An 18,745-nucleotide genomic window follows, 5' to 3' on the forward strand; every position below is an offset into this window, starting at 1 on the left:
CAGACTCAGCTGCTGCACCCATGACTTCAGCTGCTCCTCAAGACTTCAGCTGCACCTCAGACTTCAGCTTGCTCCTCAATTCAGCTGCACCTCAGACTTCAGCTTCTCCTCAGACTTCAGCTGCAGGCCTCAACTTCATGTGCACCTCAACTTCAGCTGCTTCCCCCCCTCAGAACTTCAGCTGCACCTCAGACTTCGGCCAGCACCTCAGACTTCAGCTGCCCTCAGACTTCAGCTGCTGCACCTCAGACTCAGCTGCTGCACCTCAAGACTTCAGCTGCTCCTCAGACTTCAGCTTCACCTCAGACTTCAGCTTGCAACTCAAGACTTCAGCTGCTCCTCAGACTTCAGCTGCTCCTCAGACTTCAGCAGCTCCTCATACTTCAGCACAGCACCTCAGACTTTCCAGCAGCACCCAGACTCAGCACAGCCACCTCAGACTTCAGCAGCAGCACCTCAGACTTCAGCTGCTCCTCAGACTTCAGCAGCTGCTCCTCAGACTTCATGCTGCTCCTCAGACTTTCAGCTGCTGCACCTCATACTTCGCTGCTCCTCAGACTTCAGCTGCACCTCAGACTTCAGCTGCTCTCAGACTTCAGCTGGCACTAACTCGCTGCAACCTTCACACTCGACTTCAGCTGCACATTCAGCTCTCCTCAGACTCGCTGACTCATCAGCAGCCCTTCAGACTTTCAGCCTGCAGCAGCTAGACTTCAGCTGCAACCACCTCAGAACTTCAGCTGCGTGCACCTCAGACTTCACGCTGCACATCCTCGAGACTCAGAATGCACCTCCCAGCTGAACTTCAGCGCTGCACCTTCAGACTCTTCAGCAGCCACCTCAGGAACTTCTCAGCCTCCTCAGACTTCAGCTGCTCACTCAGAACTTTCTACGCACTCAGACTTCAGCTGCTCTCTCAGGACTTCACATGCTCCTAGACCTTCAGCAGCTACCTCAGGACTTCAGCAGGCACTCAGCACCTTCAAGGCTGCTCCTACAGATTCAGCAGCACCTCAGACTTTCAGCTGCTCCTCAGACTTCAGCTTGCTCCCTCAGGGACTTCAGCTTTGCTCCTCAGACTTCAGCAGCCAGGCACCTCAGCTTCAGTGCTCCTCAAGAGCTTCAGGCACACACTCAGACTTCAGCCCTACCTCAAGACTTACTGTCAGGGACTTCGCGTCCTCAGAACTTCAGCTGCTCCTCAGGACTTCAGCTGAGCACCTCAGCCTTCAGCAGCCACCTCAGGCTCATGCTGCCTCAATCAGGCTTCAGACGTAGCTCCTCAGGGACTGTCAGCAGCTCCTCAGACTTCAGCAAGCGACCTAGACTTCAGCTGCTCCTCAGACTTCAGGTTTCTGTCACTCATACTTCAGCACAAGGCCCTCAGACTTACAGCGCAGTCACCTCACTGGCTTCAAGCTTAGCACCCCCCACTTCAGGACTCCTCCTAGCTCAGCTGTCCTCAGACTTCATGCCCCGACTGATGCTCCTCAGACTCATCAGCACCTCAGGGGACTTCAGCTGGCCTCAGCTCAGCGTCCTAGATCAGCTGCTGCACTCAGACTCAAGCTTGCTCCTCGACTTCAAGCTTCTAGCTTGCAGCCACCTCAGGCTTCCAGCACCTCAGACTTCAGCTGCTTCCTCAGGCTCCGATGGAAGGTGTTCGTTTAGGATCCTAATTACAACAAGCTAATGAGGTTTGTATAAGGAATACCAATGCTCGTGATCCGACACGCAAGAGATTTTGGGTTTTGATCTCAGGTTTCATTCCTGCGTGTGATAAGATCCCTCCGCACGGTCGATTCTCTCCCTTCATGGCTTGGACCCCCACTAAATCACCCTCCTCTTTCTTCTCGTGTCCATAAGCCCCCCCGCCACCTGCTCTGATGATGATCTCCCCCTCATATACCAAGAGCCTGAAAACAACTCTCTGTAATTACACAGATCAATGGAGAATGTTGAGTCAAGCATTGACTGGAAGCCCCCCCCCGTGTGAAGGACGTCACATGGTCCGTACGCGTGTATTACGCTACTCTTATTATAATCTCTATCAACAGGTGGACTAAGTATAGCGCAGCAATTTATATTATAAACTTACACTTTACGCTACTCCGAGATACATTTCAGACTATTCTACACGATTCTTCCACGAACCGGTTCTGTGACTTTAATGAGAGGCATTAATTACATTTAATACGTCACAGTTTAGCACTTACGAGTTTTAAAAGATTGATTTAAGACATTTTAATACAAATTAAGGCTTTATTTCTAGATGACTGAGTTCAGATCATGAGAAGTCCTTCGACAACATACGCCAGTAATTTTATTTTAAACATCTCTTCTGAACAGTTTGAAGACATTTTGTTTTTCGTTTCACTTATCGACGAACTGAAGAGTCACCGCCCTCCAACACTCGCTCCTCTACATCGTCCTCACTGTTGATGTTTTTAGTTAGTGTCACAGGAAACTCACATCTCAGGAACAATTATGTAAAAAGTCTTTTATTTTAAAATAAGATGTCGACAGAGTTTTTCGCTCGACCTCATGACGACGGCAGAGTTTACCAACCAAAAAGTAAAAAGAAAGAAAGAGGAGAGGTTAGGATTCACAATTAAAGAGGATCTGGGACCCAACGGAAATCCAAGGGACCGTCCCCCCCCCCCCCCTCCCACTTAGAGTCTCTTTTGTCCAGTGTCAAACGGGAACTACTTCTTGGCGGAGGTGATCTTCATGGCGGCAGGTCCCTGTGTTCTTGAAGCCCTGCAGCGCGTCTTACCACGCCCGCCTGGTTGTCGCTTCAAACCCACGAAGGAATGTCGTTTTCCCCGGGACGAGTCGCACCTCTTTAAAACCAGGACATCTCAAGGACAAACAAAAGACACCCTGTCCACACACACACACACACCACAACACGAGAAAAGGACACTCGAGAAAACGTTGCTACTGTTCGAAGCAGCTCATTTTATATTCATACAGAATATATCCATCTCGTATCAGAGCAGCAGCACAAAGAAAGTCTCTGTTAGTTAGGGAGCTTTAAATGTGCACACTAAGAAAAGAATACAAAATATACAAAATGCAGGGTTATATAATATATAATATATATTATATAATATATATTATATATTATATAATATATAATATAAATATGTATATATAATATCACATATATATATTATATATATAATATAATATATAATATATGTATATATAATATACACATATATATTATATATAATATATATATAATATATGTATAATATATATACATCTATATATATATATATATATATATTCTCTCCTCTATATCTCTCTATATCATATCTATATATATTTTCTATATATATCTCTCATCTATTTATATCTCTATCCCTCTCTCTTTCTCTCTATCCTATCTCTCTCTGCTCTCTCTCCTAATATCCCCCTCCCCCCCTCATATATCTTTCTATCTTCTCATATCCTCTCATCTCTCTCCTCTCTCTCTCTCTCTCTCTTCTCTCTCTCTTCTCTCCCCTCTATATCTCCTCTCCTCCCTCTCTCTATCTCTCTCTCCTCTCCTCTTATCCCCTCTCCTATCTTTCTATATCTCTCTCTCCTATAATATATAATCTATCTTCTCTCTCCACCACACACACACCCACCACACACACACACACACACACACACCACCACAGTTGAGAGAAGAAATCACTTTAAAAGATCTTTAAGAGAATCAGCTGACATTATTTTTTAATGTTTTTCCGTCCCGTAGAAACAGTCAGATGTTTGAGGAAGAAGAAGGAGAGCTTCTCGTTTCTCCCAAAACCAGATGTGGAACCGCCTCGTCCTGTTGGACAGACTCCACCGACAGCGGTGGCGGCGGCGGCTCAGTCGAACCAGGAAGAAGCCGACAACACGCGTTTTAACAAGGTTTGTTCAACTACAACAACATCTGAAGACACAGATCACCCACAAGAAGAAGTGCAGCTGTAGAAGTTATGAGCTCATAGTTCCAGTCACAATGTTCACATGTTTATTAATGACCCCGCTTTTGTAAATCCCTGAATGGAGGCGTTGATGGTGGCGACGATCTATTGGTTTGTGGGATGCCAGTGGTTGCATCCTTCAGTTAAATAGAATTGAGCGTCTAGCTAATGGAGAGGAAATGACCTTCAAAGACCACAACAGATGATCGCTGGGGTCAGAGGTCACATAAAGAGGTGTTTACATAAAGAACTATACTCTCCAGAGAAGTGCAGCCTCTAGATCGTTGCTCTCCAATACGACATACAGAAGGATTATACTTCTTCCCAGTGTCCTTGCTTTTTATTCTGTATTTCTGACGCTCTCTATTTGTTACTTGCGATCACCAGCCGGAGGATTCTTGCTCTAATTGCTTTGTATGAATGAGCTCAATCTGTCAACACGTACTGCGATACAAGCGAAACACTCATCCTCGACATTCAGAGTCCGCCCGGCTGATCCGCTCTTAGGTCTTTGTTCTGATGGTGTCTGTCTGACATGTGACGCTCAGGATAGACACACACACAACAAGCTCCTTTAGCTGCAGTCACAACGACGTTCTGTTCTGAAAGGTTTACACATTTAGAACTGGAAACGCAGTTTATGGTTTGCAGCTCCGGAGGTCGACACAATGATCTCTCCTCTCTGTTAACAGAGGTCCGTGTGCAAAACGTTCAGCTTCTCGTCTTCACGTCACATTCCCTCAGTCGTTTAAGATGTTCAGCGTTGTAGTTTTCAGTGTTTCCAGAACTATTTTGTTTTTCTTCCACGCAGGGAGATTCTGCACAACCAGAAGAACAAAGTGACGTCCCGGCGTCTGCAACCCAGAGACGAGCTCTGCCGGCCCTGGATGATGGCGGTTGTGGCAGCTCCACGTGCCGCCGCCGCCGCCTCCTCCTCCTCCTCCTCCTCTTCCTCCTCCTCCAGCCAGAAAGGTACCGAGTTCATGTTTCGTGTATCTGTCCACATGTGACCAACTGCCAGATGTGGGATTAAATCTGTACTCGCGTCACAAAGGTTCCTTGTATAACACAGTCCTTCAGATCGGTCCTCGTCCCCTCAAAGAACTCCGACAGCACCCCCCCTCGGGTCCCTGCTCCATGCTACAACCAGTTAGGGCGTCCTTGGGTCTAAAAACATAATAATAAGAATGAACTTTTTGTTTCCTGCACAAAACAAAGTCACAAAGTGTTTTACAAGGATAAACAACGAAATGTGAGGACACTTTTAAAGTCTTGTGCGTCGGTGTTCAGCACTAAGGAATGAGAGTGTGATCAGCTGATGTCCACCAGCTGCTGCTGAGACGCCGCCTGAACGCTGACGCTCGGTGACCTTAAAGAGCAGCTAAACCTGATGATGGTGTCGTTGTCTTTGACAGGTTGACTGCTGTGAGATGTGATGAAGTAACACAGCAGCTAACCTTCCTCTGTGTAGCGCGACCTTCCTTGATATTTATAGCAGTTAAAGAGGACGATGGAGGTTCTCCCCCCCCCCTGAGTGCTGCTGTAATATTTACGATGAAGGAAAGCAGACGGCTCTGCTCTGCTGGACGGAGCCTCAGTGGCTTCTTCACTGCCTCCATTAAAGCGTCTTGTCCAGAGCTGCGTTTCCCTGCAGAGTGGGAACATGGAAGAGTTCCAGCTTCCTCCAGAGACACGTGCGACGCTGTCGGCGTCTCGGGAGAAGAAGCCAGTTCAGAAACATCGAGTCTGCTTTCAGTCACCGAGACTTTTTCACTAAACGTTGGCAGTGTCGGAAAAAAACCTTTCTCAAGTACAAGCTGGAGGTACTTTACTTACCGCTCCAACACACACACATATCTATATATCTATATGTGTGTGTATGTGTGTGTGTATTGTACTTCTTACTGCCTCACGTCTGACTTTACATTTGCTCTTGTGTCTGTGTCACTTTGTAGAAGTCTGTAAGTTGTGAACAGTTTTTAAAAATGAAGCTTTCCGTATGAAGAATGATAGTTTCTGTGTAATCCTCTGAAACTGTTGTTTGTGTCTCTGTGTTCAGTTCCAGCAGCTGTGAAGAGAAGTAAAGGACCTCCGACCAGCACGCCCACCAAGAGCTCGGAGCTCAGCGGCGAAGAAATGCCGAAGAAGAGGAGGAGGAAGATGAGCGACAAAGAGCAGGAAACAGTTGAGTGTTAAAGTGTGGCTTATCCTTCATCCTTCTGTCTCCAGGAGTCTTCACAGACGGACAACGTGAGATGAAACCCTTTTTGTTTGTCTGTTTGACTCGCAGGTTGTTCCTGCAGCCCCACGTCACACTGAACCCACCAGGTCCGAGGCGAGCGACGAGTCTGACGGCTTCACCGTGCAGGGGGACGAGGAGGGACGAGGAGGAGAGACACCTGCAGCTGACATGAACACCACAACACTGACTGATGCGACCAGCCCGGCCGAGGACAAGAAGTCCAAACATGGAGGACAACAGACTCGACTCAGAACGGCGTGTCCGTACGGGAAGGACTGCTACAGGTGACGTCCACCTGTGTGTTTCTTTTATGTGCCTCAACAAAGATGAGATGAAACGCACTTGAGCTGATGAACACGAGAAAGCTTCTCTGTGCTTTCAGCCTGGAGACGTGTTCCCTCCAGACTTTCAGATCAAAGATCCACAACCCTAAACCCCATCACAGCCACACCGACGTCCCTGTGACGCTCCACACGGGCACAGATAATGAGTGTATTATAAAGCCGCCATAACAAATACAACCAAAACTATCTTCATGGCGAGGGAGGTGACGTCATCATGTTATTTATGTTAGTTATTTTTGACTTGACTTCCACAAAATGAGTTTTGATGTCAGTATTTTTACATTTGCACATCTTAAAGAACAGCTGGCGCCAGTGCGTGGCGTCACTGCTGCAGAGCGTCCACAGTGTGGTCCTTTAGATGTGCACGAGGCAGCGGCACGGAAACATCCGCTACAAAGGTTCTGTGTGCGACATGTGTCTGACGGCTTTCACCTTTCTGTTTGCCTCTCCAGGAAGAACCCGGTCCATTTCCAGGAGTGCAGTCACCCCGGTGACACCGACTACGAGGACGAGGAGGAGGAGGAGGAGGAAGACGAGGAGGAGGAGGAGAAGCCCGAGTGCCCCTACGGCACCGACTGCTACAGGTCAGACATTACAGTCGGATGAAAGGGAGGGACTGATGACCTGATGACACATTGATCACGTTACAAGAAGCTGCAGAAGAAGAGACGCGTCATGTCCGTGTTGGAGCTATAGCAGTGCAGTTAGTGTCGAGGGGAATGGTTGATCTACACGAGGAGATGTCTCGTCACGTTGCCGTTGATCCCGTGATTACTGCGTAGAGAAGCTCTGCAGGTTTCATCTAGTATCCTCTGGGGGATTATTCCAGATCTGTGTTGCCTGACAACAACATGCTGCTTCACTGTGTTTAGTTTGAACCTTTGGGACCATCAGCAGTCATTTCATATATTACGGCGTTAATAATAAAGACCTTCGGCTGAGTGTCACCTGCGTCACGGTGTCTGAGAGTCAAAGGAATCTCGTTTATTACAGAAAACAACAAAGTTGACTTTGACTTTTTGTTCCCTGACAGGAAGAACCCTCTTCACAGGAGAGAATACAAACACACAAAGAAAGCAGGTAAGATGTTCCACCTGCTCCCGTTCTGACATCATCTGAACAGCGTGACCTTTTTATTCCTTTTAAATTCATTTTAACTCCTAAATAAATACGTTTAATATCAAACATAGTTCTTTAAGCTTCTTTAAAATGCAGGGAAAGAAATCACAATATAAAATATTCTACAATATTTAATGCGTGACTCATGATCACACTGTTGATGCCGTTACAGTTCGCACTACGCGAACCGTCCCCAAAAAGGCTGACGACGAAGGCGACGAAGGGGACGAGTATGACGACAGCTTCATTAACGACGACAGCGAGGACGCGGGCGATGACTCGGACTACGAGCCTCCCGTGTCGGAGGACAGCGGTAAAGAGGACATCGCAGAACTGCAGAAGGAAGCAAAGACCTTCGTGAAGAGGAGGAAGTAGATCTCCTTCTTCTTTGTGTCGTGTGTGATTGAATCCTGCAGGAAACCCGTGTTTCAGTCTCTACGTCCTCTCAGCTTTCAGCGCCGTTAATGCTCGACATCAGGAACTTAACATGAACTAAAGGCGGGGGTCAATCAGCTTCCTGTGTCTCGTAATCTGAGGCCGAGCGTCAGTCAGCTTTGTCCTGCTGCAACTAGCCCGCAGCGCTGACGCAGCCTCGGCGCGGGACTCGTGAAGCGTTTGTTTCTGACAAATGTTAGCCGACCTGAGGGACGCACGCCTTGATGAAAGCAGTTCAAAATAAGTCTGTCGTTGTTGCTCTTTCCCCGGTCGTCTGGATTAAGAGCGTGGAGCTCTGGCCTCTCGTCTTGCTTCCAGCCGCCAACGTGCAGAAGCTGTCAGGTGTCCTCTGCAGGTGTCGCCATGGTAACCTCAAACACAACAGTGCACCACCTCGGTGAATCAGGCTGATTAAATATAATAGGTCTTTGAATGAAAACATCCCTCGCGCCCTTTTAAAATGCAAATTTCTATAATATATCTGGTTGTTTACTGAAGATGCAAAACACACATGTTGACGAGTCAAGTGTTCATCTGTGTGTCTGATCAGCTGCACGGATCCAAAGCGCTCGTTTCACTTCAGGTGAAGCTCCATAAATATGTATATAAATATCTGTATGTAGATCTCTCTCAATTGTTTCTCTAATGTGTTTCTTTTTGCTTCCTTTAAATACATTTGATGAAAACAAAGTCTTGTCCTGTTTCTGATGAGCACGTGCGCCTGTCAATACACTTTATTATTATTATTATTATTATTATTATTATTATTATTGATTAAATGCTGTGAAGGAGAAATGTTTTGACCAAACTCTGAGCAATTTTCCGAGAATTTCGTAAGAAAAAACAACATTTAAAGATAAAGAAAGATATAAACAGCTTTATTCGTCCCTCCAGGGGAAAGTCAACTTCAAATTACACACAGCCACAGAATACACCCACGTGCACAAACAGGTAACGAGCGTTAGCAGAGAGACGTCAGAGCCGTGAACAGGCTTCCCGAGCAGTTTGGGGTTCGATGCTTTGCTCAAGGGCACCGCTGCCGAGCCCAGAGACCGTTTCACATCATCTTCATTCATCAACAGTGAAATCATATTTTCTGTAGACGTGTTCGTGTGCCCGGAGGGACTTCTGGTGGGAAATACCACATTTATTCACTTTATTGTATTTAGTCTCAACAAGACTGCGTTTGCACTCTAACAGCTCTGTGGTGCTTTGAGCTAAATGCTAACATGCTAATCGTTAGCAGGTGTAATGTTTACCATTTTCATCATCTTAGTTAAGTGTGTTAGCATGCTAACGTTGCTAAACTCAAAGTAGTCCTGCAGGCTGGACCTTCTGCAGGTTATAGATCATAGATGATCTCCATCTGCACACGTCGCAGCAGATTCATCAGAAGTCTGTTAGTGTTGGACAAACACCCTCCGAGGGCTTGATTCTGAGCGTGTCATAAATCAAATGAAATAAAAGATTTCTAAACGAAGAGAAGAGCAAAAACCTTTTATCGCGTTAGTTGTTTTTCACTCTAATCACCGTTTCTCAACATTTAGGGGTTGCAGTAGAAAACTATAAAGCACCACACGTCTGCACGATCCTGCTGCATGAACAACATCTGGATAAAGATACACAGTGATAATCATGCTTTTGAGAGGAGAGCATTCGTCCTGCTTTTTAGTGTGGTGGTTAGAGAGTAAGGACAGCTGTCCATCAAAGTTCAGAATTATTCAAACTTTACTTTTCACAGCAGAGGAAAAGAAAACAAGACGTCTGTTTGTTGTTTAGTTTCGATGACATCTCTGAGCCGTAATACCTGAATCCTGTTTGACCTCAGCTGCACAGGAAGTGAAAGTCTGCAACACAAGTAACAGACATCAGTTCAGCGTGGTTGTGTATATATGCACACTGTACACGCGTCCTCAGATCCACGCAGCACAATGTAGAAATGTAGAAACGACACTTTTTGCTGAAAACAGGCTGTTTTTGTGAGGAGCTCATGAAAAGTAGACTTTTTAGAGACACGTGGTTCTCACAGGACAGAGACGCTACAAACATATGATCTTATAGAATATGATGCATTGATGGAGATTACACTACCAACAGGATGTAAAGGAGGGAACATTAGAACAACCTTAAACATGTACAGCAGTAACACACAACACACACATTAATGCAGCAGGAATATTAATCCAGAAGCATCACATGTACTGAACCTCACAGGGAACATCTCACTGCACGTACTTTAACGACATGTTAAAGGTTTTTAACGCAGGACTTGTACTTGTGTTGGAGTATTTTCTCTTAAGTAATCTGAATACTTCCTCCAGCGCTGCTATCACTGTAAAGAAAAAACTATTTAGGTCTAATTTAGGTGAAATATCACACTCGGCATCAACAACATGTTGAGTCCTTGCTGTCGTGCCTCCCTGTGTTTCAGACCAGTGATGGTTTATATTCCACTTCAGCATCTTTTGCCCTCTGCTGCACATAAATCAACCAAAACAGACGTACATGACGCAGGCTTCTCCACGCTAACCTCGTGGGGGAATACAAATGTTGTTTTTTGACCTGTTTTCCAGCGGCAGTTTGAATCATCCAGGGACTCTCATGATTACCGTCGGCCCGGGATGAGAACGTCTTTGCTCGAGGTGACACAAAAGTTCAAATCCAGTATTTTCACAGAAACAGAACAACAAACACGTCACCTTGATTCTCCCAATATCACAAAATCACACGAAAAGCCATCTTATCTTATCTCGCTTCAACTAATGTGTTTGTGACCGGACCACCGGTGACCGGACCCATCAGCGTCCTCCATGTGAGGATCTACCGGTCGCTACGGGCGTGGTTTAGACACATGGAGGCGACTTTCTGTTTAAAACAACAATGGCCGCTCCTAAAGACGCACGTGTGGATGCTGCAAGAGCTTCAGCTATTTCAGAAATGTATTTATTCTTTAAAAGAAGAGCAAAGAACGGCAACAGAAAACTATTTTTTTTCACTCTTCTTCAAGAGTTTGATTGACAGATGGTTCATCCAATCACCTGCCAGGTTTTTTTTTTTTTTTTTTAAAGTGCCCTTTTCCGAACTCCTCGGCTGGTTCTGCGTTAATAAACATGGCCGCACTGTTTCCTTCTTCGCTGTTTGAGCTACGTCCACTACGCCATCTCTGGTTGGGTAATAACGGGTTGTAAGTTCCTACTTTGATGTGATTCAGGAGAAGCGGCAGATGTTCGACCTCTACTTCAGCCGAGCTCCCTCCGTGTCCTCCGTCACTCGGAGGGACAGGGTCTGTGCCTCCGCTTCATCCACCGACTTGGCGGCCACAAAAGTCACCAGCCTCAGCGGGAACTTGCCCGTCTTCTTCAGGCGCTTGGTGTTGTTTCGGACACTCATAAAGCAGAAGGTGTTGATGACCCCGTTGCTCATGGCGATGCACTCGATGATATAGAAGACCACCAAGGAGTTCCTGTCCCTGGATATGAGGGTGGGGTAAAAGTCCCGCAGCAGGGAGAAGCCGTAGTACGGCGCCCAGCACAGGATGTAGGCGACCAACACCAGAATCAGCACCACCACCGTCCTCCGACGCCTCTGGAGCCTCTTCTGGATCTGCTGCGTCTGGAAACCCGGAACGTCTTTAAACCACAGCTCCCGGGAGATCTGGATGTAGCAGACGGCCATGACGGTCACCGGGCCCATGAACTCCAGAGCGAAGATAAGGAGGAAGTAGGAGCGGTAGTAAACCTGCTGGTCCACGGGCCAGATCTGAGCACAGAAGGTCTTGTGGGAGCGACCCTCCACGTGCGGGTACTTCGTCTCAGAGAACATGTAGGCGGAGGGGATGGAGATGCAGATGGGGACGATCCAGACCGCCAGGATCACGCAGTACGCCGTCTGGTACTTCATACGAGGCTTCAGAGGGTAGAGGATGGCCATGTACCTGCAGACAGGAAGACACATGACCTTCCAAAACCCAAACATATCCAAACATTTGTTTTTAAATATTAAAAAAATATATTTTTTAATATTTGGATACATATCCAAAAAAATGTGTTTTATATATATAATATATTAGAATATATATATAATATATATAATTATATATATATATATATATATATATATATATATATATATAAGCTAGAACCACAGCACAATTTTCGATGTTTTTCTGCTTGAGAAATGACTTTAATTAAATGATTATCAAAATGATTACTGCTGACAAATGTTCTGTTTGTTAACTAACCAATTAAGTATTTACTTCAGCTTTAGTAATTCATTAATTAATAAGTAAGTAAGTAATTTCCGGTAGCTGGAAGCAGTTACTCCTGTCTTCAGACTGCTTCAGGTGATTTCGGACTGTTTTAAGCTGTGAACATTTACAGACTTGGAAACTGGAACCACTTTTGCTGTCCCCGGATACACAGAGATTATCCATCTTTCCTCCCTGCAGATGCTATTTATACACGACAGAGGATGTCGGCCATGATGAATGGAACACAGGGGGCTGCTAGTGCCAAAGTGTGAACGTCTGCCGATGATGGATTTGGTTCAGAAGCTGAGAAGAAGCCCAGAAGCGGCTGTTATTGTAGCAGAATGTAAATCATCTCCGGTCACATCGTCGTCAGAGTCCTGAGATCTGTTCTGAGATCTGTTCTGAGATCTGTTTGATGAGGAGCGGCCGATAACTTTCCTGCTTCTCCGACTAATAAAGCTCTGTAGGTCACCCAAACATAAGTCTGCCTGCTGCATGGTTAGTGTTATGTTGTTGTTATGTTGGCACACTGACATGATAATGTGTTGAAAATGAGCATGTCAGTAGGTGTTAAAGGGACAGTACATTAAAAAAAAGTGCTATTTATCAATCTGGATTGTTTTGGAGTGAGTTGCAGAGTGTTAACAGATACTTGTAGTCTTTCGAATATAATGGAAATAGATGGCACTCGGCTTAAATAAATACATTTGACTCATTGTCGTGCACATGAGTGATTAGCACGGAGGTGATAAGAGGAACACACACATAACGAGAGGGAAAGAGAGAGGTGCAGATGTTATTCTGGAACATGAAAGGATGGAAGGAAAGAAAGAAAGAAAGAATTAAAGAAAGAGAAATGGGGAAAATCAATGAAGGAATAGAAGACATAAAGTCAGCGTCTGTGTGGGAGCGAAACAGAGCGGAGGAGGGAATGTGAACGAGGCAAGAAAACAACAAGACACTTGAATGTCAGGGGCGCGGGGTTCCGTCAGGGGAATATATATATATACAAATGTTTTTAACGATGCACGATCTACCCGCACTACACTCGCGATCAACCTTTTGGGCACCCCTGAGCTGGAGAGTAACCAAAGGAGGGCAGGTATACACCAGAGCCAACAGCAATGAGAGGTAAAACAAAGATTTAGATTTTATTGTCTCAAATGAAGCTGCAAAAAGTCAAATTATGTGAAATCTACATTTGTTTCAATCTGCTTTTTCCAACTGGAACAAATAAAACGTCTCTGAGGCTGTTTTCTACATGTGTACGTATGTAATACATTCTTAACCTACACAAAGAAATATGCAAATGTTAAACACATTCTGTGTCGTTATTTAAGGACAATAACTTCAGAAATCAAAGACATCTTTGAACGCAACCATCATTTTGATCTGTAAAGTTTGTGACTGCATCTGGCACGGTCACAAAAGATCTGTCCACGGACACACACACACACACACACTCACACACAGACACACACACACACACACACACACTCACACACACTCACACGCTGGTAAAAATCAATGACTGTCCAGTTTACTTTTGATGAAAGTTTTTCTTGGTATTGGTTGGCGGTCCAAAAATCATCCGACGAAGTGATAAAATCATTTATAAAAAAAATAAAATAAAGATGAAATAATTAAATCGTGACTCTTGTAGACTTTCTGAATGTTATCTGACCAAATTAATCAAATTCTAAAAGTGAAACAAATCATTCTGCGCTCAATAAAAACGTATCCACCGCTTTACAGCGGAATGAGCTGCGATGGAGTAGCTTTACAGCGGAATGAGCTGCGATGGAGTAGGCTACGGCGGAGCCATGACGTAGGCTACGGCGTAGGCACAAGTTGAAGTACCTTGGTTGTGATTGGCACGCAACACACTCTCATGTGCACCTCGAATGACACAAAGAGAGGGCTGGTAAAGAGATAGACAGGACCAGAGGGCCGGTAAAAACGATGCATGCAGAGACCAGCTGCAGCAAAAAGACTGAATTTGTCGGAGGAGGGTGAAAGGAACTGTTGCAGGAACAAAACTCAATGTTGAGGAGGGTTTCGCTTCGACAGATCAAGCTTTGGAACTACCTCAATGGTGGCGCCATCTGCACCAAAACCTGATCACTCCTTCCTCGGCTCATGATCTAAATCTCCACCAGATTTAAAAGAAACCAAAAAACCTTCATGGAAAGATTAAACAAACCCAGAAGATTAAACTTCATAAGGTGCAGGTGGACTCACCTGTCCACGGCGATGGCCAGCAGTGCGTTGGTGGACACGTAGAGGGAGACGGTGCGCAGGTAGTTGGTGCAGGCGCACAGCAGCAGGCCGTGATCCCACGACAGCTGCTTCACCACGTAGTAGTCCAGCAGGAAGGGGCAGCACACCGCCGCCACCAGCACGTCCGACACGGCCAGGTTGGCGATAAGCAGGTTCGTCAGGTTGCGGAGCTGCTTGTAGCGGGCGAGGCTGGCGATGAACAGACAGTTTCCCACTCCACAGACCAACATGATGCCCACCAGGACCACCGCGATGACAATGGTGGCCACGAAGAAGGCCCGGCCCTGCGTGGTGTCCGGGATCTCGTCCAGAGGAACCTCGTAGTCCAAGGCGTCGTTGGCCAGATGGTAGTCTGGCAGAGCCGAGCTGCTGTTGGTCGGGTCGTCCATTGTGGATCAGGTCAACATGCTCAGGTAGGAGTGTCTGCGGGGAAATGAAAAGAAAAGAAGTTCACATTTTAAATAATAAGTCTGACCGCCATGTCCATTTATTAGCTTTTCTGGAAATCATGTGTTTAGTAGCAAAACCGCTACTAAATGGACCTTAATCACCAGAATCACCTGAAGAGCACTGCAAGATGAGGAGAAATACATCAAACTACTGTTTCAAGGTCAGGAATGAACTTCCAATCAAAACTTTTAAGTCAACACACTCGGGAAATCCTCCATGAGCTCAGAAATGTTTACAGAAATGAACACCTGAGGAAGACTGTGCGAAGACTGAGAGCGAAGAACAGCTAATGAAGGACTGTGTGGCTGTTCCCAAGGTCAAGAATGACCTTTCTGTCTCATTTGAAGCTTTGAGCTGTCGCTGTAGTTAGTGTTGGTCATTACATGTACAGTGTTATGTCAGGCCAATAAAGCCATTTGAATGTGATTGTTATGCACCTGTGAGGACAGATCCTGGAGGAAGACATGAACTTTTGTCTGCGAGGTCACGAAGGATTTTAACTACCTGTCAGTGACGGTTAAATCTGTCATTACAGAAAGGTAAATGCAGAGTACAGTCCTCTAATCGGACCTTGTTCTCGTTTATACTAAGAAAGCACAACCGACTGACTGCGCGGCTCAAGCACTTTGATCATATGTTTTAATTGATATTTGTCGTGTACCCGCAGATTTACCCGACTTCAGTAAAACAATGTCGGCATACAGGTTCACACAAATCGCTGTGAACTGATCTTAAGTAACTGGGGCGAGCAGACGAGCATGCTCCAGCTGATAGAGAAGAACTCAAACTCAAACTTTGGTCTGCGATGGTCCTCATGACGTCATCCGCCATGTTCGCGACTGTATGCTTAGCAAGCGCGCCGAATGCACACGCTCCTGTTTAGTTTCACACTCCAGCCCAAGAAGAAGGAGATAACAAACTGAATGATTGTTTAAAAGATCGGTAAATGCGCATGCACGGAACGCCAGACGGACGCAGACCCTCAACTGTAGTATGAATGGAACCGCGTGCACATGTGCGCGATCGCAAACGGTTCTTGGGCGCACAACGTGGAAGGTAAGTACCTTTACCTGCACCGGTCGAGATCAGGGGGAACGCCACAGGAGACCGTGGACGTTTGGGTCGAACTAGATATCCTTTTTCTGCGGGCCGGATGGGAAGCTTAAGCGGGTCGTTCGTGGCCCGCGGGCCGGCAGTTGACAATCACCACGCGAAAGGTTAACCTCGAGGGACAAAACGTGGCTGTTTGTCGCCTCTCACACACAGTAAACGCTCCAGATACAGTGCTCGACGTACAGGTCGCTGTTTGGACTTCAGAAATGTTGGATCTGAGTTTTTTGATGCTTCATCTTCAAAGTTTTGCTGATGCGTTGCTAGGTCACAGTGTTCATGAAGTCTACTTGTTAGATTTGTCCGCAGGTCGGGGAATGTCTCAGCTCTGACGTCTGAAAACCTCTGAGAGCGTCTGTCAGCCGAAGACAGAGGGTCAGCTTCAGGTGTGTTCTCATCGCTGATCATTGTTTTGAAGTATTCAGGAAGTCAAAGTGCTGACACCACATCCTCCTCGTGCATTAATGCAAACGCAGGATTTTACTGTTGTAGTTGGTGGAGCTCATTTTTAAATGATTATTTTCATTCTGGATTAATCTGCTGATTATTTAATCGATTGATTGTTTGTAACAAATAATGAGAAAGTGAGAATGTTTGTATTTCCACATGAAACACATTAAAATCTGGAACCATGAAATGTTTTTACAAAAGCACTTCAGCTCTACTTGATTAATGAATCTATAAAGTTTTAATCGTTTTAACATCATAATAAACGTGTTCATTCATAACTGCTGCAGGATATATTACATTAAAAACATTGTTTCCCTGAATCAATGTGACCAGGGTCTTCTCATGCCACTTTCCTAGTTTCTTATTTATGGCATGCTCATAAGAATACATAAATACATAATAATTATTATTATTATAAAGTGTAAAGTTGACATTTTGCAGATAAAGTTAGAATTGTGACGCCTTATGTCATAAATATAATCATGATTATAATCTTAATTTAAAAAGAGCTACATCACAAATACGTTTTCATAACTGATTATTATTATTATAATAATAATAATTATTATTATTATTATTATTATTATTATTATTATTATTATTATTATTATTATTATTATCATTCAACAAGAAAAACAAGACAAATCTATAAATCAAGGTACAAGTAAAAGTAAAAATCTTCTTAAACTTCTTAAAACTAAATATTTACAGAGTATAATCTCATAATTATGACTTTAAATCATCATTTGAATGCCTTATTTCATTATAATGACATATTATACTTATTTTCAACTATTTTTCAGGCAATTCATTATTTTCACAGCATGAATGGACCAAATTACTCCAGGTGATCAAAGGACACGTATAGATTTATATAAACAACTATATGGCAAAACATTCTCGCTGTTCTTTGTCATATACGACAGTAAATGTAATATTTTAAGATTTCTGGTGATTGCCATCATTTTATTAATTTTATTCACAGACTAAACGATTAACCCTGCGTCAGTGAAGTCTTCACGTTCTCAACAAACCACAACAAGCAGACGAATCAATAACAGTACGTTAATATAACTTTACAAATTATTACAATTGCAGAACAATTTATTTAATTAACCTTTAAAAAATGTGGCTGTTATGAGTGTTAAGAGTGTCTGACTGTATAATCGAGACCTCATGTCAACTTGCAGAGTATAATAATAATAATAATAATATTAATATTAATAATAATATTAATGTCTTAATAATAATAATATTAATATCTTAATAATAATAATAATAATAATAATAATAATAATAATAATAATAATAATAATAATATCTTAATAATAATAATAATAATAATAATAATAATAATAATAATAATAATAATAATAATATGTTTTACTTCTGATTTTCTCTGCGACCCTTTGGGGTCCGCGGACCACACTTTGGGAACCGCATCAGAGAGTGAGAAACTGTTTCCATTAACACATTTTAAATGAATTTCTTAAAAATTAAAAACACATGAGATTATTGACGATATCTGCACAACTACACAACTAACTGAACATATCATATTAATATAAAATATAAGACCGAATATTTGTGCAGGACGCACGTGTTGACGCATGTAGGAGGATGTCTGTGGCTGTATAAACGATTTAACTCATTTAATTTAACTAATTAGAATAAGCAGAAAGTTTTTAGGCAAAAATCTACATTTAATGTGTGAAATATAAAATCCGACATTCAAGTTTCACTCCGTTAAAGATTCTCTGACGTCAAACATGATTCAGGAAGAACTCAATAATATAAACACATTTTATATAAAGGAGATGAAAGCGTGAGATACAGACCTGAAGCTGCTTCTCCGCGCGCTCTGACGCACTGACTGACAGAAAGACCGCGAGGCGCGTTCACGACGTGTAGCGACCCAACACGCGCGCGCCCTGTGATGAGAGAAGGCTCCTTTTCGCGCACAAAACATTTTATAAAACGTGACGTTTTGTTATTAATTAATCTAACAGTTTATACAATTCGATGTACAGGGTCAATTAATCAATTAGTCAAATGTAGAACATTAATTGGCAACTATTTAGATCATTGAAGTATTATCTTT

General features: G+C 44.0%; 2 protein-coding genes across 3 annotated transcripts; one reads left to right on the forward strand and one right to left on the reverse strand.

Annotated features, from left to right (window-relative positions):
- Positions 1-4,842: 4,842 nt before the first annotated feature.
- On the forward strand, positions 4,843-8,789 carry LOC115006440 (aprataxin and PNK-like factor). 2 transcript variants are annotated; one of them, XM_029428703.1, is made up of 7 exons: positions 4,874-4,937; positions 5,381-5,788; positions 6,025-6,149; positions 6,256-6,491; positions 7,004-7,135; positions 7,585-7,631; positions 7,843-8,789. In XM_029428703.1, the coding sequence occupies exons 3-7, from the start codon at positions 6,102-6,104 to the stop codon at positions 8,043-8,045; spliced, it is 666 nt and encodes a 221-aa protein (XP_029284563.1). In that variant the 5' UTR covers positions 4,874-4,937; positions 5,381-5,788; positions 6,025-6,101; the 3' UTR covers positions 8,046-8,789. The 2 variants fall into 2 exon arrangements, with proteins under 2 accessions (XP_029284555.1, XP_029284563.1); XM_029428695.1 differs by lacking the exon at positions 5,381-5,788 and having other exon boundaries at positions 4,843-4,937.
- A 2,301-nt stretch (positions 8,790-11,090) lies between these two features.
- On the reverse strand, positions 11,091-15,023 carry LOC115006289 (prokineticin receptor 1-like). Its single transcript, XM_029428458.1, has 2 exons — positions 14,596-15,023; positions 11,091-12,039 (listed from the first exon to the last, which is right to left on the reverse strand). The coding sequence occupies exons 1-2, from the start codon at positions 15,021-15,023 to the stop codon at positions 11,340-11,342; spliced, it is 1,128 nt and encodes a 375-aa protein (XP_029284318.1). The 3' UTR covers positions 11,091-11,339.
- Between the last annotated feature and the right edge of the window lie 3,722 nt (positions 15,024-18,745).

Source organism: Cottoperca gobio, chromosome 1, assembly GCF_900634415.1.
Source record: "Cottoperca gobio chromosome 1, fCotGob3.1, whole genome shotgun sequence".
In the NCBI taxonomy this organism is placed as follows: Eukaryota; Metazoa; Chordata; class Actinopteri; order Perciformes; family Bovichtidae; genus Cottoperca; species Cottoperca gobio.

Excerpts from the sequence above, each read along its gene's own strand:
- LOC115006440 (XM_029428695.1), top strand. The coding sequence starts at position 4,853 with ATGATGGCGGTTGTGGCAGCTCCACGTGCCGCCGCCGCCGCCTCCTCC. Across the intron at positions 6,492-7,003 it reads TACGGGAAGGACTGCTACAG|GAAGAACCCGGTCCATTTCC; the intron begins GTGACGTCCACC and ends TTGCCTCTCCAG. Across the intron at positions 7,136-7,584 it reads TACGGCACCGACTGCTACAG|GAAGAACCCTCTTCACAGGA; the intron begins GTCAGACATTAC and ends GTTCCCTGACAG.
- LOC115006289 (XM_029428458.1), bottom strand. The coding sequence starts at position 15,023 with ATGGACGACCCGACCAACAGCAGCTCGGCTCTGCCAGACTACCATCTG. Across the intron at positions 12,040-14,595 it reads CTGGCCATCGCCGTGGACAG|GTACATGGCCATCCTCTACC; the intron begins GTGAGTCCACCT and ends TCCTGTCTGCAG.